Source organism: Haemorhous mexicanus, chromosome 15, assembly GCF_027477595.1.
Source record: "Haemorhous mexicanus isolate bHaeMex1 chromosome 15, bHaeMex1.pri, whole genome shotgun sequence".
In the NCBI taxonomy this organism is placed as follows: domain Eukaryota; kingdom Metazoa; phylum Chordata; class Aves; order Passeriformes; family Fringillidae; genus Haemorhous; species Haemorhous mexicanus.
Window position 1 is genome coordinate 3,758,827 of NC_082355.1, and position 19,941 is coordinate 3,778,767.

A 19,941-nucleotide genomic window follows, 5' to 3' on the forward strand; every position below is an offset into this window, starting at 1 on the left:
ATGTTCTGCATTTTGGATTTCTTCCCCTTCCAGCCTCGTTAGTATTGAAATGAAAAGCAAGTGTTTGTGAATTGGTAGCTGTTCTCCAAGACCCTAATTAGCAAATCTCTTCATCCCCTGGGGCTCCAATCTAATAATCAAAAAAAGAAAACCGAAAAAACCCAAAAAGCCCAGCACCCAAACAAGCCCCAAACCTTGTTTGATGGATCGGGAGTGCTACTGGAACAGTAGGAGACGGCTCTTCCTGCTTAGTATGGTAATTAAACACTTCAATTGCAATTATTTTTGCAATTAGATAAGCCTCTAATTGTTATCATAGGTGGCAGGGGTTTGGGTGTGTGTTTGCCAGTTCCTCCCGGAGCTGGAGCAGAGCGCGGATGCTCCGGGCGGCCCCGGCCCGCTCCTGCCGGGTTTGTTTGGGGAGGAGAAGGGGAAAGCTCCCCGCAGCTCCTCTGCAGGGGCCCGGCTCCTGCTGCTCTGCAAAGCTGCTGATCAGGCAATTTCTCCATCTGCTCTGGGGGCTCAGCCCGGTGGTTTCATCGCTCCTCACCCCGAGGCCACAGGAGGGAGGACCACGAGGGGACCCTGCCAGCCAGGGCATCACCATGCTGGGGAGGTGTCCCTGCCCGGTGGGATCTGGCTGGGTGCTGGGGGGCACTGGGGCTGCAAGGCTCCCCCCTCTGGGCTCTCGTCGCTCTTTGGGAGCCAATGGCTCTCTGTAACCCCTAATCAGCGGTGGAAGGGTGATACCCGCGGAGGTGCCGGTGGCAGATGCTGGCACCCAGCGCTGGGGGGGCTCGGGGGGTGTCGAGGAGTTGGGGAGTGATTGGGGCGAGCTGTGCCTGCTCGGGGAGCCCGGCCCCGCCGTGGGTGATGACAATGGGTGATACCCACGGTGTGGCCGGAGCTCGGGGCCGCTCCGCGTCCGCAACAAGCAGGGGGAGCTCCGAGCCGGCGGTGCCGTCCCTGGGGGATGGCAAAGTGTCCCCTGCTCCATCAGCTCAGGGACCAGGGAGGGATCATCTGGTGGGTCCCACAGGGCAAGATGTGCTCTGGGGGTGCCAGCCTTGCCCAGGGCAGCTGTGCCTGTGTCTCAGGTGTTTGTGCTGTGTGTCCAGGTTCTACCCCAGCAGAGGGATGAGGATGGGACAGCAGGATGGAGCAGGGCAGGGAGACTCTTCCCGGGACAAAGCACACCCACAGAAATCAAGCATGTCATTTTCCTTCTGCCTTAAACAGATTTTTTTATACCGCTGATGATTTCTGCACAGGCTCAGGGCAGAAACCTCCTCTTTTGGGAGCCTTTGTGTTGAGCTTCTGGGGAGGGCAGAGCCCTGGGGCAAACCCTGGCTGCTCAGTGCCTCCCCAGCAGGCTCCAGGGCTTCTCTTTGCCTTGCAGTAGTGCTGGGACAGGGGCTGTGGTGTAAGGACAGCCCCAGGGATGGGAAGCAGCCTTGCCACAGCATGGATGCTGAGGGACTGGGATGTCCTGTGCACAGACATCCAGCACCTGTGGCTGCCAGCGTCCACCGCGCTGAGCCCTCCTGCCATGTCACCCCATCTACCAGGGCCTGCCCCTCTGAGGGGTGGGTACATCCCTAGGACACCAGGGAAGGTGGTGCCTGTGTTGTCTTTCTCCATCCTAGGCTGCTCTGCCTGGCACCAAGACCTCAACAGCAGCCCCTTCCCCTGCAGCCTGACCCACTGGCATGGCTCTGGAGAGGGCACTCCCAGCCCAGCCCTGCCCTGCCCTGCCAAGGGCATGCACTACTTCCTGACCCAGCTCCCCAGGCTTCTCTTCCTGCTGCTGAGGGGCTTGATGCTGAAAGTGTCACTGCCCAGACAGGATGGGGAGATGTTCTTCTGCAGCTCCTCCGAGGGCTCTTCTAACCCAGCACTCTCCTGGGAAGAAACCTGGGTGGGCAGAGGCCTCTCCAGCAGTGTTTGGGGATGGAGTGATGCCACGTGCCAGAGCAGGGATCCTGCAGGGGGACACAGAGGGTGATCAAGATGCAGATGGGTCCATTCCCCCCCTCTCCTGCTCCCCAGTGCAAGGGGTGCTGCATGCAGCACCTGCTGTGCCTGGGAGGGACTGTGATGTGATGCTGTGAGGATGCTCTCCGCAGCCCTGACTAAATGCTGAGTGCTGGCATTTGGGCAGAGCTGAGCAGGTTTGCATCACCCCAAGACCCATCACCCAGTGCCCCTCTGAGCAATATCACTCTGCTTTGTGGCTTTCTCTGCCTGTTCTTCCTGTCCCTCAGGCCAGCTAGCAGCAGCAGGGCTGAGTTGTCAGAGTTGTAGCCTGACAAAAGTTGATGTCCTGGAGCTGGCACTGCTCTGCTCCTGGGTGCTGCTTCAGCCATGGCCCCTCTCCCTGCTCTGGGTCAGGGGAATTTTTTAGTCAGGAGCTCTTTGGTTGGGTGTCCTGTATGAGGTGGTATTTCCGGTCTCCACCCTCATTGTGCACAGAGGAAATCTGTGGTCACACCAGGACCTCAGATCTCCTGCAAATCTCTCCCCCAGACCTCTGCTTCATTCTGCTGATTAGATCAGCAGCCTCTCAGGGGATGGCTGGCATTTTGCTTTTACCTCACAGAAACTACATGTGTCTTAGAACATATGCACAGAGACAGAAAGCATGAAGCAGAAGAGCTGGAATTGGCATCTCCTCTGCCCCTGCTGCTGGGCAGTGACAGCAGCAGAGATGACTCTGCCTTGTGTCTGCACTGTGCCTGCCCTGGGGACCTTCACTTTGTGCTTTGTGGTTTCCAGACTGGAGGGCTCACTCTGGTCCTGCTGCAGGGCAGCAGTGATGCCTCCCCAAAGAACAGCATCTGCAGCCTCCAGTCCTCTGCTTCTCCTTCTGCTGATGGGCAATGGCATTTCCAGGGTGATTCACAGGGGGTACCTCTGAGGGGTGCAGGTTTATGGTGCACCCCAGGGCAGGGGGTCCCTGGACCCCAGCTCTCTCCCAGCTCTGTGTGTGGACACACAGCACCAGCTCCTGTTATTGCTGTGACCTTGGCTGAGGTTAGAAGTGCTCAGGGTGCAGCAGGAACAAAGTGTGCCCAGCTTCCAGCACGTGGGTGACTATTTCCCCCCAGGGCACAGTCAATATAGAGAGCCCAGGTTATCAGCATCCAGCACTGGAGGGGAGAGCACGTGGAGGTCAGAGTGACCTTGCCTGACTCTTCCTGAGAAAGACTGCACAAAGTGGCTCTCTGGAGCTGAGAGGGATCCCCATGCATGGCAGTCGTGGCCTCCAGCCCAGCACCACTTGGAGAGAGCAGCAATGCCTGGTGCAGCATCAGCTCTTCACCTCGGGAGCCCTGCCAGCACCTCCGCCAAAGCTGCTGGCAATTTCTGTGGATGTAGGCTTGCATGAAAATGAAGTGTGCTGGAAATTCATGGTCTGAACGCAGCTGCCTCTGCAGTGCATGAGGAGCAGGCAGTATGCAGCATCTTTCAGGGTATCTCAGGCTGATTCTATAATCCCAAAACTCCAGGGCAGCCACAGAGGGGGGCCCAGCTCAGTGCACCTCCCCTGGGCTTGGGACTTGGTTGGGGAGCGACCAGTGATGGATAAAAGAGTGAGGATTCATCTCTGATGGTGTCACCCTTTGCACCAGGTACCATCAGGAAGGGATGCCTGCACCAGGAAAACTGCAGTGGATGCCACAGCAGGGAGAGCTGCCTCCTTCCCCATTTTCACCAGCAGCCCTGGCCTTGTACTCACCCTGCAGCTCTTGCCTCTGCTGTCGAGTTTTGTGCTGAGGAAAGCTGAGTGTTGTCCTTTCAACCTCACAGGCAGGATTTTGGAGGAGGGCAGCCAGGAGTTGAAGGCTGGGAGATGTGGGTCCTAGGGCAGTGGGCTGGCTGAGACTCACAGGAAAGCTCCAGTGCTGGAAAGGTTAAATTGCACATTAAGAGGGAGAGAAAGAACAGTCCAGTCTGCCAGGGCCAGCCTACTTGAGCCTGGCTTTGCTCTGTGGAGCACCAGGCAGTGTCTGCCTGAGGCTGGCAGCTGGGGCAGGTGTGTTGTGACCAGGACAGGGACCCTTTCCAGTGGGAACTGGCTTCTCCTCAGCCCATATATTGTGGCCATGGTCCTGTCCCATGCTGCTCTAAGCACAGATGGCTTGCAAGAATGGGATCCACAGCCACTCATTCAGCTCCAGGGTTTTCTTGCCCAGCATATCCCTGTTAGTGCTGAATGCTCCCTCTCATGGGATTTTAATCTCTATGAACATCAGGGTCTCCTCTCAGAGCCTACAGCCATGAGCAAGCCAAGCACCAGCTCTCTTCAGAGCCCTGTCCCACTGCACTGAAACAGGTTCCTGAGGTCCTCTGGTTTTCTTTATTGGTTTTGTGTGAGTTGCCTTCTTCTCTGATGCCTGGTGTGGAAATGGGAGTAGCTTTCTTCTCCTTGCATCTCTGCTTGGTCCTGTACTCTCAGCCCTACCTGGTCCTCACTCATGGAAGTGCCCTCCAGCCCCCAGCTGCTGTGGAGGTCCTGCAGCTTTTGATTCCCTGCCCTGCTCCTGACTGAGGCTCTGAGTGACCCTTGAGACTGGCTGCAGTTCTCCAGTATTTGCACTCTTGTTTGTTAGTCTTTTCCCTCTGCCTCATAACTGAAAAGAACATTGTTATTAAGGGCAACAGTTCAAAATTCTGTTTTCCCTTGAATGATCCCACGGAGCTTCTCTGAGCAGAGCTCTTCTGAGCTCTAGGTGTTCTTATCTGGGGAGGTTATGAGTTTTTGGAATGATTTATGTTGGTCTTTCCCTGTTAACATGTTCAGGGCAGATGAAGATTCTGAAGACTCTGCAGAGAGGAAGCAGCTCGGTTTGTGCTGTGGGTGAAATTGGCTGACAGGTTTTTGGTGAACAGGTAAATCCTGTGCTCACCTGTCTTGTGTGGCATTAGTTGATCCTGATCATCTGCCAACAGCAGATCTTTGTGTATAGGAAAAAAGGGCTGGAAGGGGACACATGGACACATGTGATCATTGGTGCATGATTGCTGTGAGGTGAGAGGGCTGCGAAGAGAAGGAGAGAAAGTAAAAGCAGGTGCTTGAGCAACTCTTATCTGATTGTGAGTGGAAACCACAGTGGTCATACTGTGTAGGATGGGGTGGAGCTCACTGGATTTAGAAAGGTCAGGAAACATCCCCTTGCTTGAGTGTTTCCTCTGGGGAACCAGGGGAAGAATCTTTTCTACCCGAAAAATCTGAGAGGGTAAAAGCCAGGAAATCAGTGACCCTGCCCTCTGCCTGAGGAACAGAAACCCATTTTCCTTCCCCTTTAATCTCCCTCCAAGGCAATATTGTCCCTTTGTGGTAAGCCAGCATTTTGAGAATACATGATATTTATATTCTGTTCTCTCTTGGCTGTGCAGGGAAATCCCAACAGCCTGTTCCCCCCTGAGCTCTCCTGGTTCAGCTGCAGAGCCTCAGCGCAGAGCTCCTGGTTTGCCCAGGGGCTGCACTTCTGTGTGAGTAAACAGGATAGCTCTTTGTCTCTGTATGTTTGCAGAAACACCCCCACCACCTTAGACAGGTTTTCCATATGTTTTTATACACAACCTACAATTTGCCAAACGCTGTAACTTTGGGCTCCTCATTAATTCCTTGGAAATGGAAAAAGGCAGCCCCAGGACCCGCATTCTTGTATTTGTTCCTGTTAATCCATCCCTCTGTTCCTCTTTTTCTGCACCCCTCCCTTGGGTACAGTCACATTGGTGCCCTGGGGGAGGCACGATGCTGGATCAGCCTTTTGGGTGGTTCTGAACTTTGGTTCACCTCCCTGAGTTCTCCGTTTGGTGGCTTAAGACTCTTTCTGGGGCAGGATCAAGGGCACGTGCTGCGAGAGCGCAGGAGCGCGGCTTCTCTGCTGGCACGCCGGGAACAGGGAATCAAAGGACTCCTTATCTATGGATGGAAAGTTTCTGGGCTGCTTATCAGGCACTGCTTAGAGGTTAGATTATCTCAGGAGCAGCAGACTGACAGCCTGCCTCTCCGTTCTCCTTGTGCTTGGCTGGGTGAACACCTTGGAGTGAGGCAGTGAGAGGGTGGCACAGCCCTGTGGGGATGTGGGTGCCCAGGGAGGGGGCTGGGGAGACAGCCTGGCCCTCTTTGCTTCCATCCTGCTCCCTCACCACATCCTTTTCTGGGGCTGACCCTCATAACACGCTTGGGGTGGCAGTGAGGGAATTTTTTGCTTTAACTTTACATGGGCACTTGTATTTCTAAAAACATCTGCCAACCTAATTTGGGCTACTCCTGTCCCTTTCCAGAGATGGGAATGGAACTTGCTGTTGGCTGAATTCACTGCTGATGCAAACTGGTGGCTGAAATGCTGAGAGTGCATGGCTCAGACGGGGAGGGAAGCGGCCGAGCTGCTCTGCAGGGAGCTGGGAACCCAGACCTTGGCTCCTGCAGGGACTCCCAGCCTGGCTGCAGGTGCTCTGACTATGCCCCAGGACTAATTCCCATCTTTCCTTCTGTCACCTTTCCTGGCCCCTGAAGCTCTGCTCTGTGCCCAGAATTTGCTGTCTGTTCCTCACAGGGACATAGCTGATTTTGGGGAGTAGCCCCAGCTAAGAGCTTCACCCCATTCTGTACAGCAAATTCTGATGGCAACTGTCCCCATTACCCAGCAAAGCCAGGGGACATTTTGTGCTCCCTGTGAATGTTGGCAATTCCAGGGGAGGCCCAGCCATGTGGGAAGCTGGAGTACCTGGAGTTGTGCTGCCAGCATGGAGGGGATGCAAGCTGGGTTCTTATGGGTGGTGAGGAATTTCTGAGTGGCTGAACTTAGGAGTTGCCTGCGCAAGGATCTCCAGCTGGGGCATCAGTTTGTTGCTTAAAAGTCCATGGACAATGTGGGGTCCCCACCTCTGCCCTTCTTGCTGGGGACAGACCTACCATCAAAGTCCCGAGTGCAGGAAGGCTCTTACCTCTTGAGGGCTCCATCAGTGAGCAGAGTCCCCTTCTCGTTCCTCACCTCCAGCTTCAAGGGTTTACCCTCCTGCCTGCCCTGGCCCTGCCTGCCCCTGGGCTGGGCCTTCTGCAGGGGAGGCAGGTGGGAGTTCCTGGGGTGTCCCGTCCTCCAGCAGCACAGCAAGTGCTGGTATGCCACTCGGAAATCCTTGTTGAACGTCCCGTAGAGGATGGGGTTCAGGGCTGAGTTGGCATAGCCCAGCCAGAGCACAATGGACATGGGGGTGCCTTTGACCTTGCTGTCCCCCCACATGCCCCGGTAGGTGAACAGGGTGAAGTAGGGGAACCAGCACACGATGAAGGCTCCCAGCACCACTGCCAGCGTCACGGTGGCTTTGTGCTCCTTCACCATGGGGGGCACGGGCGCGTTGCCCCACGTGTGGTTTATCCTCTTGGCTTGCTCCCTGGCTATCCTGAGTATCCGGTAGTAGGTGATGCACATGATGACCAAAGGGATGTAGAAGGTGAGCAAGCTGTCCACTAACCCGTACACGAGGTTCACTGCCAGCGTGCACTCCTTGCTGCAGGTGGGGCCTGTGTTTTGCACTGCTGTCCCCTTGGTGTTCCAGCCCAGGTGGATGGGTAGGAAGGAGACCATCAGTGAAACGGTCCAAATGACAGCCAAGCCCATGGCCACTCGGGAGGGAGTGACCACCTGGCAGTAGCGCAGCGGGGTGGTGACAGCAAAGTAGCGGTCCAGGCTGATCATGAGGAGGTTGAGGATGGAGGCCGTGCACAGCATGACGTCCAGGCTGGTGTAGATGTTGCACAAAACGCTGCCAAAGGGCCACTCCTTGGTGAGCTCATAGAAAGCAGAGAATGGCAGCACCAGCAGCCCCAGCAGCAGGTCTGTGATGGCCAAGGAGACGATGATGCGGTTTGTCAAGCTCCGCAGCCGGCGGTCCAGGGTGACTGCCAGGCAGACGATGATGTTACCACAGAGAGTGATCACGATGAGGATGACCAGAAAGAACCCGACCAGCACCTGCTGGGGGAGGTCCATGCTTTTTTGAGAGCTTGTGTGGTTGTAACATGGATCCATGGTGTCACTGCAAGGATGGAGCAGTCCTGCTCTCATCAGCTCCAAAGCTGCTTGGAGTGAGCCTGGACCAGGCAGGCCTAGAGCCCTTCCCAAAGAGACCCTTGTTCTACAGAGACCTTAGAGAACATTGCAGAGTCACTTTACACCTTCAGCCTTGTGTGCTGAGAATGACATGGTCTAGGAAAGATGTGGCACTGCAACTCATTTGTGCCTGCTGGTCCCCTCTGGGAGCTCAGTGCTGGAGCCGATGCCCTGTGGCAGCTGCTGGTGGATCTCAACTGCTTTTTTTCTCTTCTTGCCTTCTCCTTTCCTCTGAGTGACCATTGGGTCAGATCCTATGGGCTCTCATGCCCTCTGCATGTTTGGTTGGTGACAGTGGTCAGCAGTGCTCCAGCAGGGACAGAGCTTTGCCACCTCCCAGGGACAACCTGCAAAAGAAAGTGTCTGGTGAGGCCCTGGCACAGATTGCCCAGACAAGCTGTGGCTGCCCCATCCCTGGAAATGTTCAAGTCTAGCTGGATAAAGCTCTGAGCAACCTGGTGTTGCAGAAGGTGTCCCTGTCCTTGGCAGAGAAGTGGAATGAAATCTGTAAGATGCCTTCCAAACCATTCTGTGAGTCTATAAAAGCAACAAGTCAGAGCTGCAGTGGGCAAAGACTCTCTGAACTTCCCCTCACACCCCTCCAGAAGCAGGGTGTTTGTACCTCCTGGCTGCTGCAGCCCACTTAAACCCAAATTAGAAAGTCCTTTGGCAGCCAGGCACCCGTGTACCAGCCAGCTGGGCTCTCCCAGCCTTAGGGGTGCCCGTGTAATGGAGGGATGTTGAGAGAAGGGCAGAGATTTTAAAATTGTCATGTTCCTATAGGCTTACAATAAACGTGAGAACGAGGAGGATATGAGGAAACAATTTTCCTGAGATAGCAGTTCTTATGCAATTCAGCAAAATTAGTCACGACTACGTAATTTCTGAATCTTGGCTGCGGCTGCCGATCTCATTAAACTTTGTCCTTGTGTCTGTGCTTTGCAGCAGCCATCCTGCCATCACAAATCACAGCAGCTCCTGTGGCCTCTATGGGAAATCCCCAATCTGCCCTGGCTTCTGGGAGGGAAGAAGAATATCCCTTGCAGACTGACTTTTTCTGGCTGATTTCTGTCTGGATGCAAATAACAAAATGCCGCATGTTGCCAGGGAAGAAACAACAGAGCAAACCACTCTAACTTACAAATGAGCTGCTGGTTATGGTGATCTCCAAGACCCTGCCACTACTAGATTCAAAGGGACCTTAGGTCCTTGATTGGAAGCAATATCCCTGTTGGGAAGATACCTAAAGGGGAATTGAGGCAGTGCAGGGACAAGAAAGAGGGCTGGGGATGGCTGAGGATCTTGACTAACTTGATGACCCTCATGGATCTGCCTGTACCAAGCTGTGGTCTCCCAGATGATTTGAGGGGTCTCCCTGTCCTCCTCAATGTGCTGGTCCCTGTGGGTGGTGCAGGACCCAGCTCTACAGGCTCCCTGCACCCCGTGGAGCAGCAGTGAAGCCTCCCTAGCGGTTCAGGATTGTGCAGGAAGGCAGAGCTAATTCTCTGCAGAGCGCAACAGGCTGCAGAGATGGAGCAATCAGAAGAAACTCCGGGAAAGGAAAAGATCCAGCCTTGTCAGAGGACAAAGGCGAGATTTTAAACTCCCCCTGCATCAACAAGATAACACCTGTGGTGCAGGTTGAAATATTCTTCAGATGATTTATGTCTTTGATGGAAGTCTAAAGGCATGGGGGCCACAGGAGGGAGTATACCAGGGAGACTGCATGAGTAAACAACCACTGATTGCCAGGAGCCATACAGGGGAGAGATTGGAACTGGACCACTGAGATTAGAGGCGATTCCCACAGCCCTGCTGCTTCTAAAGGCATGGAAAGCAAACAATAAACCATGAACCAGCCCATGGGAAGCCTTTTGCTGAGCAGAGCAAACTCACTGGCAGACAGGAACCCTCTGAGTTTGGGTGCTGGGATTGAGGCTGTTGGAGAGGGATGCGATGCTTTCAGCCACGGCAGCAGCCGCGTGTGGAGCAGTTCCTCACCTCCAGCTGCAGCACAGGCTCTTGCCATGGAAGGCTCTTTGTTCACTCACAAAAGGAGTGTGGAACAAGCTGAGTGCTGCCTGCCCACTGACGGCAGCGAGGAGAACAGGTTGTTCCCACAGAAGGGTATTTCCAAGTGAAAGGGATGTGTTTTCATTGCTCCCAACATATGGAAATGGCAGATTAAATTATAGGGGGAGTAGCACACTTAGAAAATGCTGTGGGTGGATGGCAGCCTCCTACGTGGCTGCTTCACCACACACCAACATCCTTCTCCTGCCTCTGGCTCTCGCAGCTCACGTGGGCTCTGCTGGTGGGACCCAGCTCTGGGCACTCCGGCTCATTCAGCTCCTGCCACGGTGCCAGGGCAGCTCCTGGTGCAGCCCTGCCCTGCTGATGTGCCCAGAAGGGGTTTTGCTTCTTATTGCTTTTTCAGATTAGCTCAGGGCAAGGAATGGACACTTGCAAGGGGACAGAGGTGTCCTCATCCCCGCAGAGGAGCTCAGGTAGTGCTGGGGACCCCGTGGCTCAATGTGGGCTGCAGGGCTCAGCTGCCTGCAAACCCTTGGGATGTTCCTCCATGGAATGGGGCAGGACCTGCCTCCTGTCAGCTCAGATGGGTGATGCTGCAACCCTAACTGTGGTGGAGGTGCAGGACACCTTCCCATATCCCCCAGCCAAATGGTCTCATGGAAATACTCCCCCAGGTGAGCATTGTCTCTGGACATGGCTTTGCAGGGAAAGCAGGCTGGAGGGTGGTACTGCTGGGGGGCTGCCAGCTCACTGCCAGCAGGACACAGACCCCGGGATGATGCATCCAGCTCAGAGCTCTCTCCTGGAGCATTGGCTCTCTGTGACTCCACATACAGAGTGAGTTGATTTCCTCCTTGATGTACGAGTGGAGCAGCTGTTTCCCATGGCAGTCTTTCCAGCAACAGCCGGAATAAATGATACCTTTCCAGCCCTGTCCCATCAGGCAGCTTTTACATTTACCTGATTATCCTCATTATCACAGCCTGGACCTGTTTGTGGTTCAAAATCACCCCCCTGACATTGAAGGAACCAGAGCAGGGCGCTGCTTCTGGGTCATCTTTCTCATGCCTTTTCTGTGGCACCGGTGTTCTGATTGACACTATCTCTGCTGTGAAGACTTCTCAGGTTGCATTTGTTGTTGCACTCATCCTGGGGTTCCCCAAAAGTCTGATATTTTTCCTATGGTGTTTTCAGCGGCTTAGAGTAGCAATTTTTGCTTTTTGCTAAGCATGTGAGCCTGTGCCAGCCTGGTGTGTTTCTATTAATCTTCAGATCCTCTGGTTCTTCTCCTCTAGTACTTAGTCCCTTGTCCAGTGCAGAACTTTTCCCAAGTTTCTCACCAGTACATTTCTCTTAAAGAAGCCCTAATTTTCTGAGCCAAGATCACTAATGAAAACCATTAAATAAAATTTACCTCTAGGCTGATCTTTAAGGAACTCTGTTAATAGCCTTCTCTGGTGCATTAATGATCTTTCCTCTGTAATATCCTATCGTCTCCCCATTATCCTCTTTACAATTCTCATAGTAATTTCTGCTTTCTCTTGCCTGAACAGATATTTTCTGCTCTGTTGCAGTCCGTGTTGCATTTGATCTGCTGTTTTCCTCTTTAAAATGGCATTTATCTCCTCTGGGGAGGGGGCTGTGATTTATTAATGGGAAATCTCTTGCATTTTACTTTTTTATTCCCCTTCCCTACCTCTCAGCATCCTTTACTCCAACATCATTAATTCCAGCACTTGGTGCACTTTTGCAGTAAGATTAATGGGATGCAGTGCTGGCTCTGGCAGGGAATGCATTGGCTGCTCTCCCTTCCTGTGCTTCTACTTCTGGCACAACAGGTTTGTTTTGAACCTGTTAAAAGCCCAGGTACATCAGCACCATGAGCAGACAGACGAGCGGAGAGGAGCACTCAGGAGGTGCCTGAATGTGGCAGCCTCTCTTTGGGAAGTCTTTCCCACTTCTGGAAAGGACAGAGGTGGCTGAGGGCTCAGGAGAAGCACCGCATGAAGCCTTTTAGCTCTGTCCTAGGGACAGGAGGGTTGTGCCCTTGCAGACCTGAAATGTTCTTCTGTCTCCCATGATAGCTTCTTTCCGAGAACAGAGCAGACAGAAAAGTGCTTTGCACTTGGGAGCAAAGTGCATTCCCCTGGCCATGCAGAGCTCACAGCAGAGTATCATGGCTTTTTCTAGAATTATATTCACCTCCTTCCTGAGATTAAACATCTGGGCATGCTGGGAGAGGTATTTCAGCCAAGAGACGGGAAGGAGTGTGGGGGATTCTTCTGGTCTGAGACAGGATGCCTGAGGTTTGATGATGGGAATTGCAAAGCTCCCAAGCTGGGAATGGGCTTTTTGAGCCCCTGCCAGGCCCATAAGCCTGATTCACAATGGGACAACAACAACTTTGTCACAGGTAGGACTTGAAGGCAATGTGGGAGAGGACAGATGTGAGGGGACGCTGCTGTCCTGCCTGGCTGCATCCCCAGATGCTTCTGTCCCTGTTCTTTGGACTTCTCCAGAGTTTGGTGCTCTCTCTGCCCTATTCCAGTGTGATGTCTGATACAAAGCAGCAATTATTGCCTCTGGCATGAGCAGAGGGGTTGGGGAAGACAGGACAAAATTCCCATCACTGCCACCAGCCCTCCATCATGCTTCCCCAGGAGGAAAGGGGCTCTGTGGGTAAGAAGCTGTTCAGGACCCCTGAAATCAGGAAGTGTGAAGAAGAATGTGGAAGTGCACAGAGCAGTCAGCATTTTGAAAGTTTGCTCAGCAGACAGTGTCCAGGAAAGGTGAAACTGAAAACAGAGGAGTTGGGCTCAAGGGTGTGCTTGGAGCTGCCTGAGTTTCTGGGATTCAGCCTCCTGCTGAAGCTGATTCTGTACAGGGACAGTGACCACTGTGCACCCCTGGGACTGCCCTCCCCTCTTGTGCTACAGCCCAGCCTGGGGGTGTCCTGCCCCGCAGATCTGACCATGCCCTGGGATGGGGCAGCAGCAGATCCCCCCCAGGGTGTGCAGGGCAGGATGGAAGGGCTGGAGTGCCCAGGGAAAAGGCTCGGGCAGGTCAGTGTGAGAAGTCAGCAGCAGCCCCCGTGGGGAGGCTGCTCGGGCAGAGAGGCTGCACACCACAGATGTGCAGGGCTCTGCCTCTGCCCTGGCCACGCTGCACCCATGTCCTTCCCCTGAAGTTCTCGGATCCAGCTGTCCCCACCAGCAACAGCCAAAAAAGTCCCCAAACTGGCGTCCACTCAGCCACCACAGGATGCTGATGGCACCAGCATCTGACGAGTGACACCCTCTCACCTGACCCAGCTGTCCCAGTGCAGGATCCCACTCAGCAGGGACCCACCAACCCTCCTGAATCTCACCTAAAAAAGTATTTTCGCAGGGTAACAACTCAGCAAGAAGTAAGGCAAAAACATTACCTGGGAAGGGTGCTGCTTTCTCAGAGCCCCTGGGCGTGTGGGAGGTTTCAGTGGCTGCACCGACTCCAACTTTGCCCCGGTGCCGCGGCTGGGTCGCGAAGGCAGCGGCGTGCGCGGCGAGCGGCGCTGCCTCGCTCCTCTCCGCTGCTCTCCTCCTCCCTCGCTCGCTCCCTCCTCTCGAACGAGCCTCTCTCCCTGCTCTCGTACCAATACCCGGGCAGCGGTGACTGCAACATGAGTCAGACCTGAAGTGGGTGGGATCAGAGCTGCGAACTCAGACACCGAGGTTATCATCCGGCAAATTTGAAATGCTGAAAGCGAGCCCAGCTCCGAGCGCGCGGCGTGTCGGGCTCCGCCGAGCCGTGCCTGGCACGGAGAGGGGGGTGGGATGCCTGCTGCCTCCTGCTGCAGCTTTCTTGAGTGATACCATCACCTTCCTCACTCACCTGAAGATTCAGGGCCCTTGCTGCTGGTTTGCCATGTGCTAAGGTTCCTTCACTCCCTCCTGGCTCTCTCCTGCAGGTGCACACTTGCCTGCTGTCGGGAGACCCGATGCTGTCACTCATTCCCAATTTTTGGCTTTGCAATTCATGTGAGCCCCCTGAGAGCAAGCACAGCTGAGCCTGGAGTGGGATATCAGAGGTGGCCCAGGGAGGATGGTGACTCTCGTGTTGAACTGGGGGTAGATAAGGATGAAGGTGGGGTGACTGTAGAATGGGTGGAGGGAGCTGGAGCCCAGCCAGCTCTGGGGTGCAGATGTGCTCCTTGTGCAAGGGGATGTGGCAGGAAAAGCCTCCACTGTTTCATCTTTCCCTCGAGCTGCACTCACCTCCCCTGAAAGTTGCCTCCTTTGCGTGCATTAGCAGGGAGGAACCACAGAATGACAAACAGGCAGTGACAGCCTTTCATGTCTCTCAAATCTTTAATCTGCGGGTCTCAAAGCACTATGCAAATATCAGCTGCTGGGCCAGCTGTGTGAGGAGCTGTTTCCCCTTTTAGCTGTTCCTCCTGAGCAGAGACGATCCCGGGCTGGCAGCAGAACTCCAGCGAAGCTTGGCCACCCCCTGGCTCTGCAGGGCTGGGGAGAGCAGCCGAGGGAGTCCTGTGAGGGAGGTGCTTCAGTTCCCACCAGCTGCTTCCAAGTTCCCCATGCAAATAGCCAGGAATGGGCTTATTACAGTCTGGATGTGGCCCTGGGCACACTCCCTGCTGCTCCCCCCACCGGGCTGAGCTCCCCAATGCCCTGCACTGGGAATGGAGAGCACATCCCAGCCTCCCTCTCCCAGCCAAACAGGGATACCAGCGGCACTGGCACACAGACCAAAATGCCTTTGATCTGTTTATCTCTGCAGACCAAAGCACAAATCTATCTTTAATAAGCTTATGATCTGCTGGAACCAGAGAGTTTTCCTGCTGATCAGCAGCCCTGTAATGTGTCTGGGGTAGCTGAGCCATGGACTGGCTGCCAGATGCTTCTCCAGTGGCTGGGGTGTGCAGAGTGTGGATGTGGAGGGATCCCTCCTCACAAACAAGATTTAAATCTGCTCAGGAATGTCTGTGTCAGCCGAAGTCTCTGGGGTGCTGATTTTTTACGGGGCCCCTCGCTTGGCTCTGCTCTACGAGGGATCCTTCATCAGGAAGTCTCAGGGTGGGAAGTGCCATGGATGGACAAAGCTCTCTGCTTATTGGGGCAGGATTCCCTCTCCAGCCCCCTTGCACTAATCCTTCTCAACAAAAGGCCCCTGCTGTCCATGGGGCAGGCTCTGAGTTCAGCATGTTCCATCTTCCCAAAGCCTCTGGAGGAATTTGAGGGTGCATTTTGGGATGCAGTGGTGGAGCAGCTTTAGATATGCAGGGGCATCTGGGTCACAGGGAAACCCACCACTTCTGCAAAGCCTTGAGCACAGGAGAGCCTCAAACCCTGACCCTGTGCAAAGGCTGTGCAGCCTCTGTGGGGCTGTATGGGGGCATACCCTCCATGTGAGTTTGCTGGAAAGGATGCAGCCTGAGTGGATTGTGCTAGGAGTGTGGGAAAGCGGCTGGATCTCGAGCTGAAAGAGTGCAGGGGCATTCCTGGAGGCATGGACTGCTGTGCTCTGTGCCTCTGCACCCTGGGAAGTGGCAGATGTGATACCTGCAGAGCCTGTGGCTGGAAAACATCATTGTTGGCATGCTCTGAAAAGGAAGGAGGCACTGGAAACTCTTCAGACCTGATGGCTGACCGGCCACAGGGCCACCTCCACCAGGCTGGCGGGGCTGCACAGGGCAGGGAGCAACCAGGGACACTCAGAAACTGCAGCATTCCCTGAGGGGGCTCTGCAGAGCCAAGGAGTGAGTAATGAGTCAGGAAATGGCAAGAGGTCTCTGACATTGTGAGTGTACATGTGGGTAAGAAGCAGTTATTAAAGGCTACAATGCTGGGAGACGGGAAAGTGCAAGAGAAATCAGGGAAAGCTTGGAACTCCAGGAATGTGAGATTTGGCAAAGACAAGAGCTCTGAAAAGCCTCAGATGGTGAAGATATGCCTGGAAGGTAGCAGCCAACTTGGGAAATACATGAGGCACCTCAGCTCCGAGAAGGGCTCAGAGGTGCAGCTCTGTGCTGCTCTCCCCAGCATGAGCTGAGTTGGGAAAAGGCAAAGGAGGAGGGGAAAGAGGGGTAGAAAATCTGTAGAAAACAAAGCATCTGGATGCAGAGCAGCTCCTTAGGCAGTGCAGGCTGAGAGGAGGTGGTGATGTGTCCCCTTGGGGTTTAGAGACATTTGTGTGGACTCTGGTAGAAGATTGTGAATTAGGAAATAGACTTGTGCTGAGTTGTTTCCTCTGGAAAAATCAAAAGTAAAAAGCCATGGAAAGGTACTGACGCCAGCACAGGCTGCTGAACTTCCTGGCTAGCAGGCAGAGGCCAGTAACTGACTCAAATCATCTGAATACTTTGATTTCCAGTAGATTATATACAAGACACAAATAAAGGACAGAGAACTCCTCGATGTGCTAATAAACTTTTCTCCTTTTTAAACAAATAATTCCCAGTTAAATCCTACCCTGGACAAAAGGATATGAGAGAAATCTCTGATATTCCCTGGCAGGGACTGTGTAAGCCACTGTGGGAAATAAATATTTCAGGGAAAGGACATGTTAAACATCTGGGGCTGTGCAAGGAATTGCTCCTGCCTGCAGACTGGGCAGCTCCCCAGGGTGGTGGGAGACCCTTGCTGAGGTGGCTGAGCTCCAGTGCAACATCCTGCTTGCGTTTGCATTTCTGGCATGCCATTAATCCTGGCTATTCCAGGAATACCTCAGTCCAAAGGCACCTTTCCTGCACGGAGATGTGTGTAATGGAAAAGAAGAGGGTGCTGGGGCCTTTCCCACCCTTTTGTTTTCTGCAATGCTGATCCCAAGGATGCTTAGCAGGATCCCATCTGCTGTGATATAGTGTCAGACTATAGACACAGCCTGTGACATATATATTAAGCTTCTCTGTGTGCAGAGAGAGGATGTTAGAGGTTTATTTCCAGGTTGTCGGTCTGTTTGTGTTACACAAAGCTCTCCAGGCTCTAATGAGTACTAGAGAGTGCTGCTGGCTCCACACTACTACAGAGCTCCTTCAGGGAGGTGAGGGCTCACGTTTTCCAGTGTGTCCAGTGTCAAGGAGGGTCCTCTTCTCACAGGGGAGAAACAGAACTGTTCCTAGATTAAAACATTCCAGGGAGGAGCAATTTGTGGACACCAGCACCAGGGTTTTCATCTCTCTGGTGCACTCTAAAGAGAAAAGGATCAGCTGAGCTCTGTGGGAGGAGGTGGCAGTCATTCCCTCCAAACCACAAGGCTGTGAGGGGAGCAGGAGGTGACCCACCCCTGGTGCACAGAGCTTTCCTTGGAAGGGAGCAACTGGCTCTGGCTCCCATGAGTGGATCTTTGTGGGTTTTATCACTAATCCTGCTGAATTCAATTGTGTGCATCCTTGTTTTCCAGATAAATATTTAATCCTCCTCCAAACACCACTGAGGTTGTGGCCTGGGCAATAAATTTTGGGTGATTTTTTGGGGTTGTGCAGACCTGTTGCTCTGTGTGTGTGGAGGAGGCTGAGCTGTCTAGGAGCAGGGTGGGACAGTGGAATGCTCTACATGTTACCCTGCTCAGACCCCTCCCAGCATTCCTGGCCCTCTGTCAGGAAGATCAGCCAATTTCTGAGGGAATGAGCTGTTTGGCTCTAGCCTGGGAAGAGTTAAATCTGCTCTGTGTACATAAGGGCCTGGTCTGAGGCTGTTTGGGTGACTTAGGAGCCATCAGGGCTGAAAGGTGGCTCCTGCCCTGGCCACTTCACAGGGAAGGATTCCTTGCTGGAGCCCCAGGTGCTTCCAAAGCCTTTCCCTGCAAAGCTGGCAGGAGGCTGTGCTGCTGGGCACGGGGCAGGGATGGAAGGATTAGCAAAACGCTCTCCCGTGGGGCTGGCAAGGAGCACGGGCATGGGCAAGGAGCTGGCTGCAGGCATTGCCCAGGCAGGCTGCTGGCCACCAGCTGCCACCCAGTGCAGGGACCCTGCTGTGCCCCTGCTGAGCTGCCAGCACCAGCAGGCAGGGCACAGGGGAGCCCTGCCAGGACCGAGGCTGCAGAGAGACCAGAAAGCCACAGCAGGGCTGGGGTGCTGCAGGTGAGATGAGGAGCTGGACACTGCACAGCACCAGCAAGGTGTTTGTCTGTGCCACCTCCATCTCCTGTCCCACTGCTGGTCCCTCTGTCAATACTGGGGCTGTGCTGTGGCATGCTGATCCCTGGGGCAGTGGTGCTGCAGCTGCAAGTCAGCTAGGACTGGGTTAAAGCAGAAGATCTCTCTGCCCTGAACCACTGTGTGAATGTCCTCTGCTGCAGGTGGGAATTCTCACAGTCCCAGCCTGGATTCCAGCTGGCACCAGCCTCCCCCCTGTCTCCCAGGGACCTGGAGCATCTACCAGGGTGAGCAAAGCCAACACTGCCCATCCTCTTGATGGAGGCTAAAAAGCTCTGAGGGTGGTGGTGGCAGCCTGCAGAACAGGTCCCCTGAGAAAAGACTGATGGGATTTTGACAGAGCAGGTGTCATAACCTGCTCATATTTCCAGTTTCACCACAGGGAAATGAGTTGGAGCCCCGGTACCCCGGTACTACTACCTACTGAGTAGCAGTCCGGGGCTTAAAGTGCAAAATCTAAGATTATTTTAGACTTACTCATCAAGAGGATAGTCATGCACTAGAAGGAATTTCCTAAGGAAGTGTAGGCTGGACAAAGTCCTGAAGTCAGGGGTTGGAGCACCTGGCAAGAGGCATGGCTAGCAGCAGCCACCCCCATGTCTTTGCAGTGCTTTCACATCTCCCATCTCCACAACCCCCTGTACCATGAGCTTCAAGGGACCATCAATGTGGGAGTGGCTGTAGCTGCCCAGAGCAACAGATCTGCTGTCTAATAATGATCACCTATCAAAAAAAAAAAAAAAAAAAAAAAAAAAAAAAAAAAAAAAAAGAAAGAAATTAAAGCAGGCAGTGAAATGTACCTGGAGACTTCCCCTGCAAAACACAAGCTGAGGCTTGTGACAGGCACTTGGTGACAGCCACGCTGTGCCCAGGATGGGCTCACCTCTGGACTGGTCCTGCCTTGTGCAGGAAGTGTGAGAGCCAGCATTGTGAGGCAAAAAACACGAAACTCTTTTTTTTTCACCCCTTACACAGCCTGGAAGGAGGCCAAAAGCGTAGGGCAGGAATCTCTCTCCAGATAATTAATTATTACAAAGAGACAATTTGTTAAGCAAGAGAGGCTTTTAATTTGTAAGAGCTCATCTATTCTTATTGTATCTTTTAAACTGAAGGAAGTAGCGTTGATCAAAATAGTCTGGAAATAGAAGATTTTAATTTAGAGGCTGTGTTCAATGTGCTGACAAAAATAGGAAACAGCTCTCTCAGAAGAGCACACTCCCCCTAAAACCCGGCTGGAGTGTGCAGGGCGTGCTCTAGAACTGCTCAAATCATGACAAATATGCTCAGAAATGTTTTAGTGGGATTTAGCTGGACTTGCTGAGGAAAGGCAGGAATGTCTCCACCACTGATTTCTGCCCAGGGGCCAATTCCCTGCCCAGGGCTCCCATGTGTGCAGTGTGGGACATCTGAGGGCAGGCAGAGAATGGGGTTTGAGGGAATCCAAAGTGACCTTTGCAGCCTTGCAGGAGGGTGGGAAGACCCATTTAATTTAGGTTAGAGAGGGGATGGGACAAGGGACAGGGGAATTTCAGGGGCTCCTGGCCAGGTGGTCAAGCCAAGTCCTAGAGAATCCTGGAGAATCCTGCACTGCCCTTGTCCCAAGCTGTGTGTACCCCACAGCAGGACCCC

The 19,941-nt window shown here is 53.7% G+C and overlaps 1 protein-coding gene across 1 annotated transcript; it reads right to left on the minus strand.

Annotated features, from left to right (window-relative positions):
- Window positions 1-1,704: 1,704 nt before the first annotated feature.
- HRH2 (histamine receptor H2) lies at window positions 1,705-13,789 on the minus strand. The gene is made up of 4 exons (XM_059860277.1): window positions 13,585-13,789; window positions 6,961-8,473; window positions 3,740-3,905; window positions 1,705-1,982 (listed from the first exon to the last, which is right to left on the minus strand). The coding sequence occupies exons 2-3, from the start codon at window positions 8,079-8,081 to the stop codon at window positions 3,887-3,889; spliced, it is 1,140 nt and encodes a 379-aa protein (XP_059716260.1). The 5' UTR covers window positions 8,082-8,473; window positions 13,585-13,789; the 3' UTR covers window positions 1,705-1,982; window positions 3,740-3,886.
- Window positions 13,790-19,941: the final 6,152 nt, after the last annotated feature.

Coding starts and splice junctions, on each gene's coding strand:
- HRH2 (XM_059860277.1), bottom strand. CDS start 8,081: ATGAGAGCAGGACTGCTCCATCCTTGCAGTGACACCATGGATCCATGT.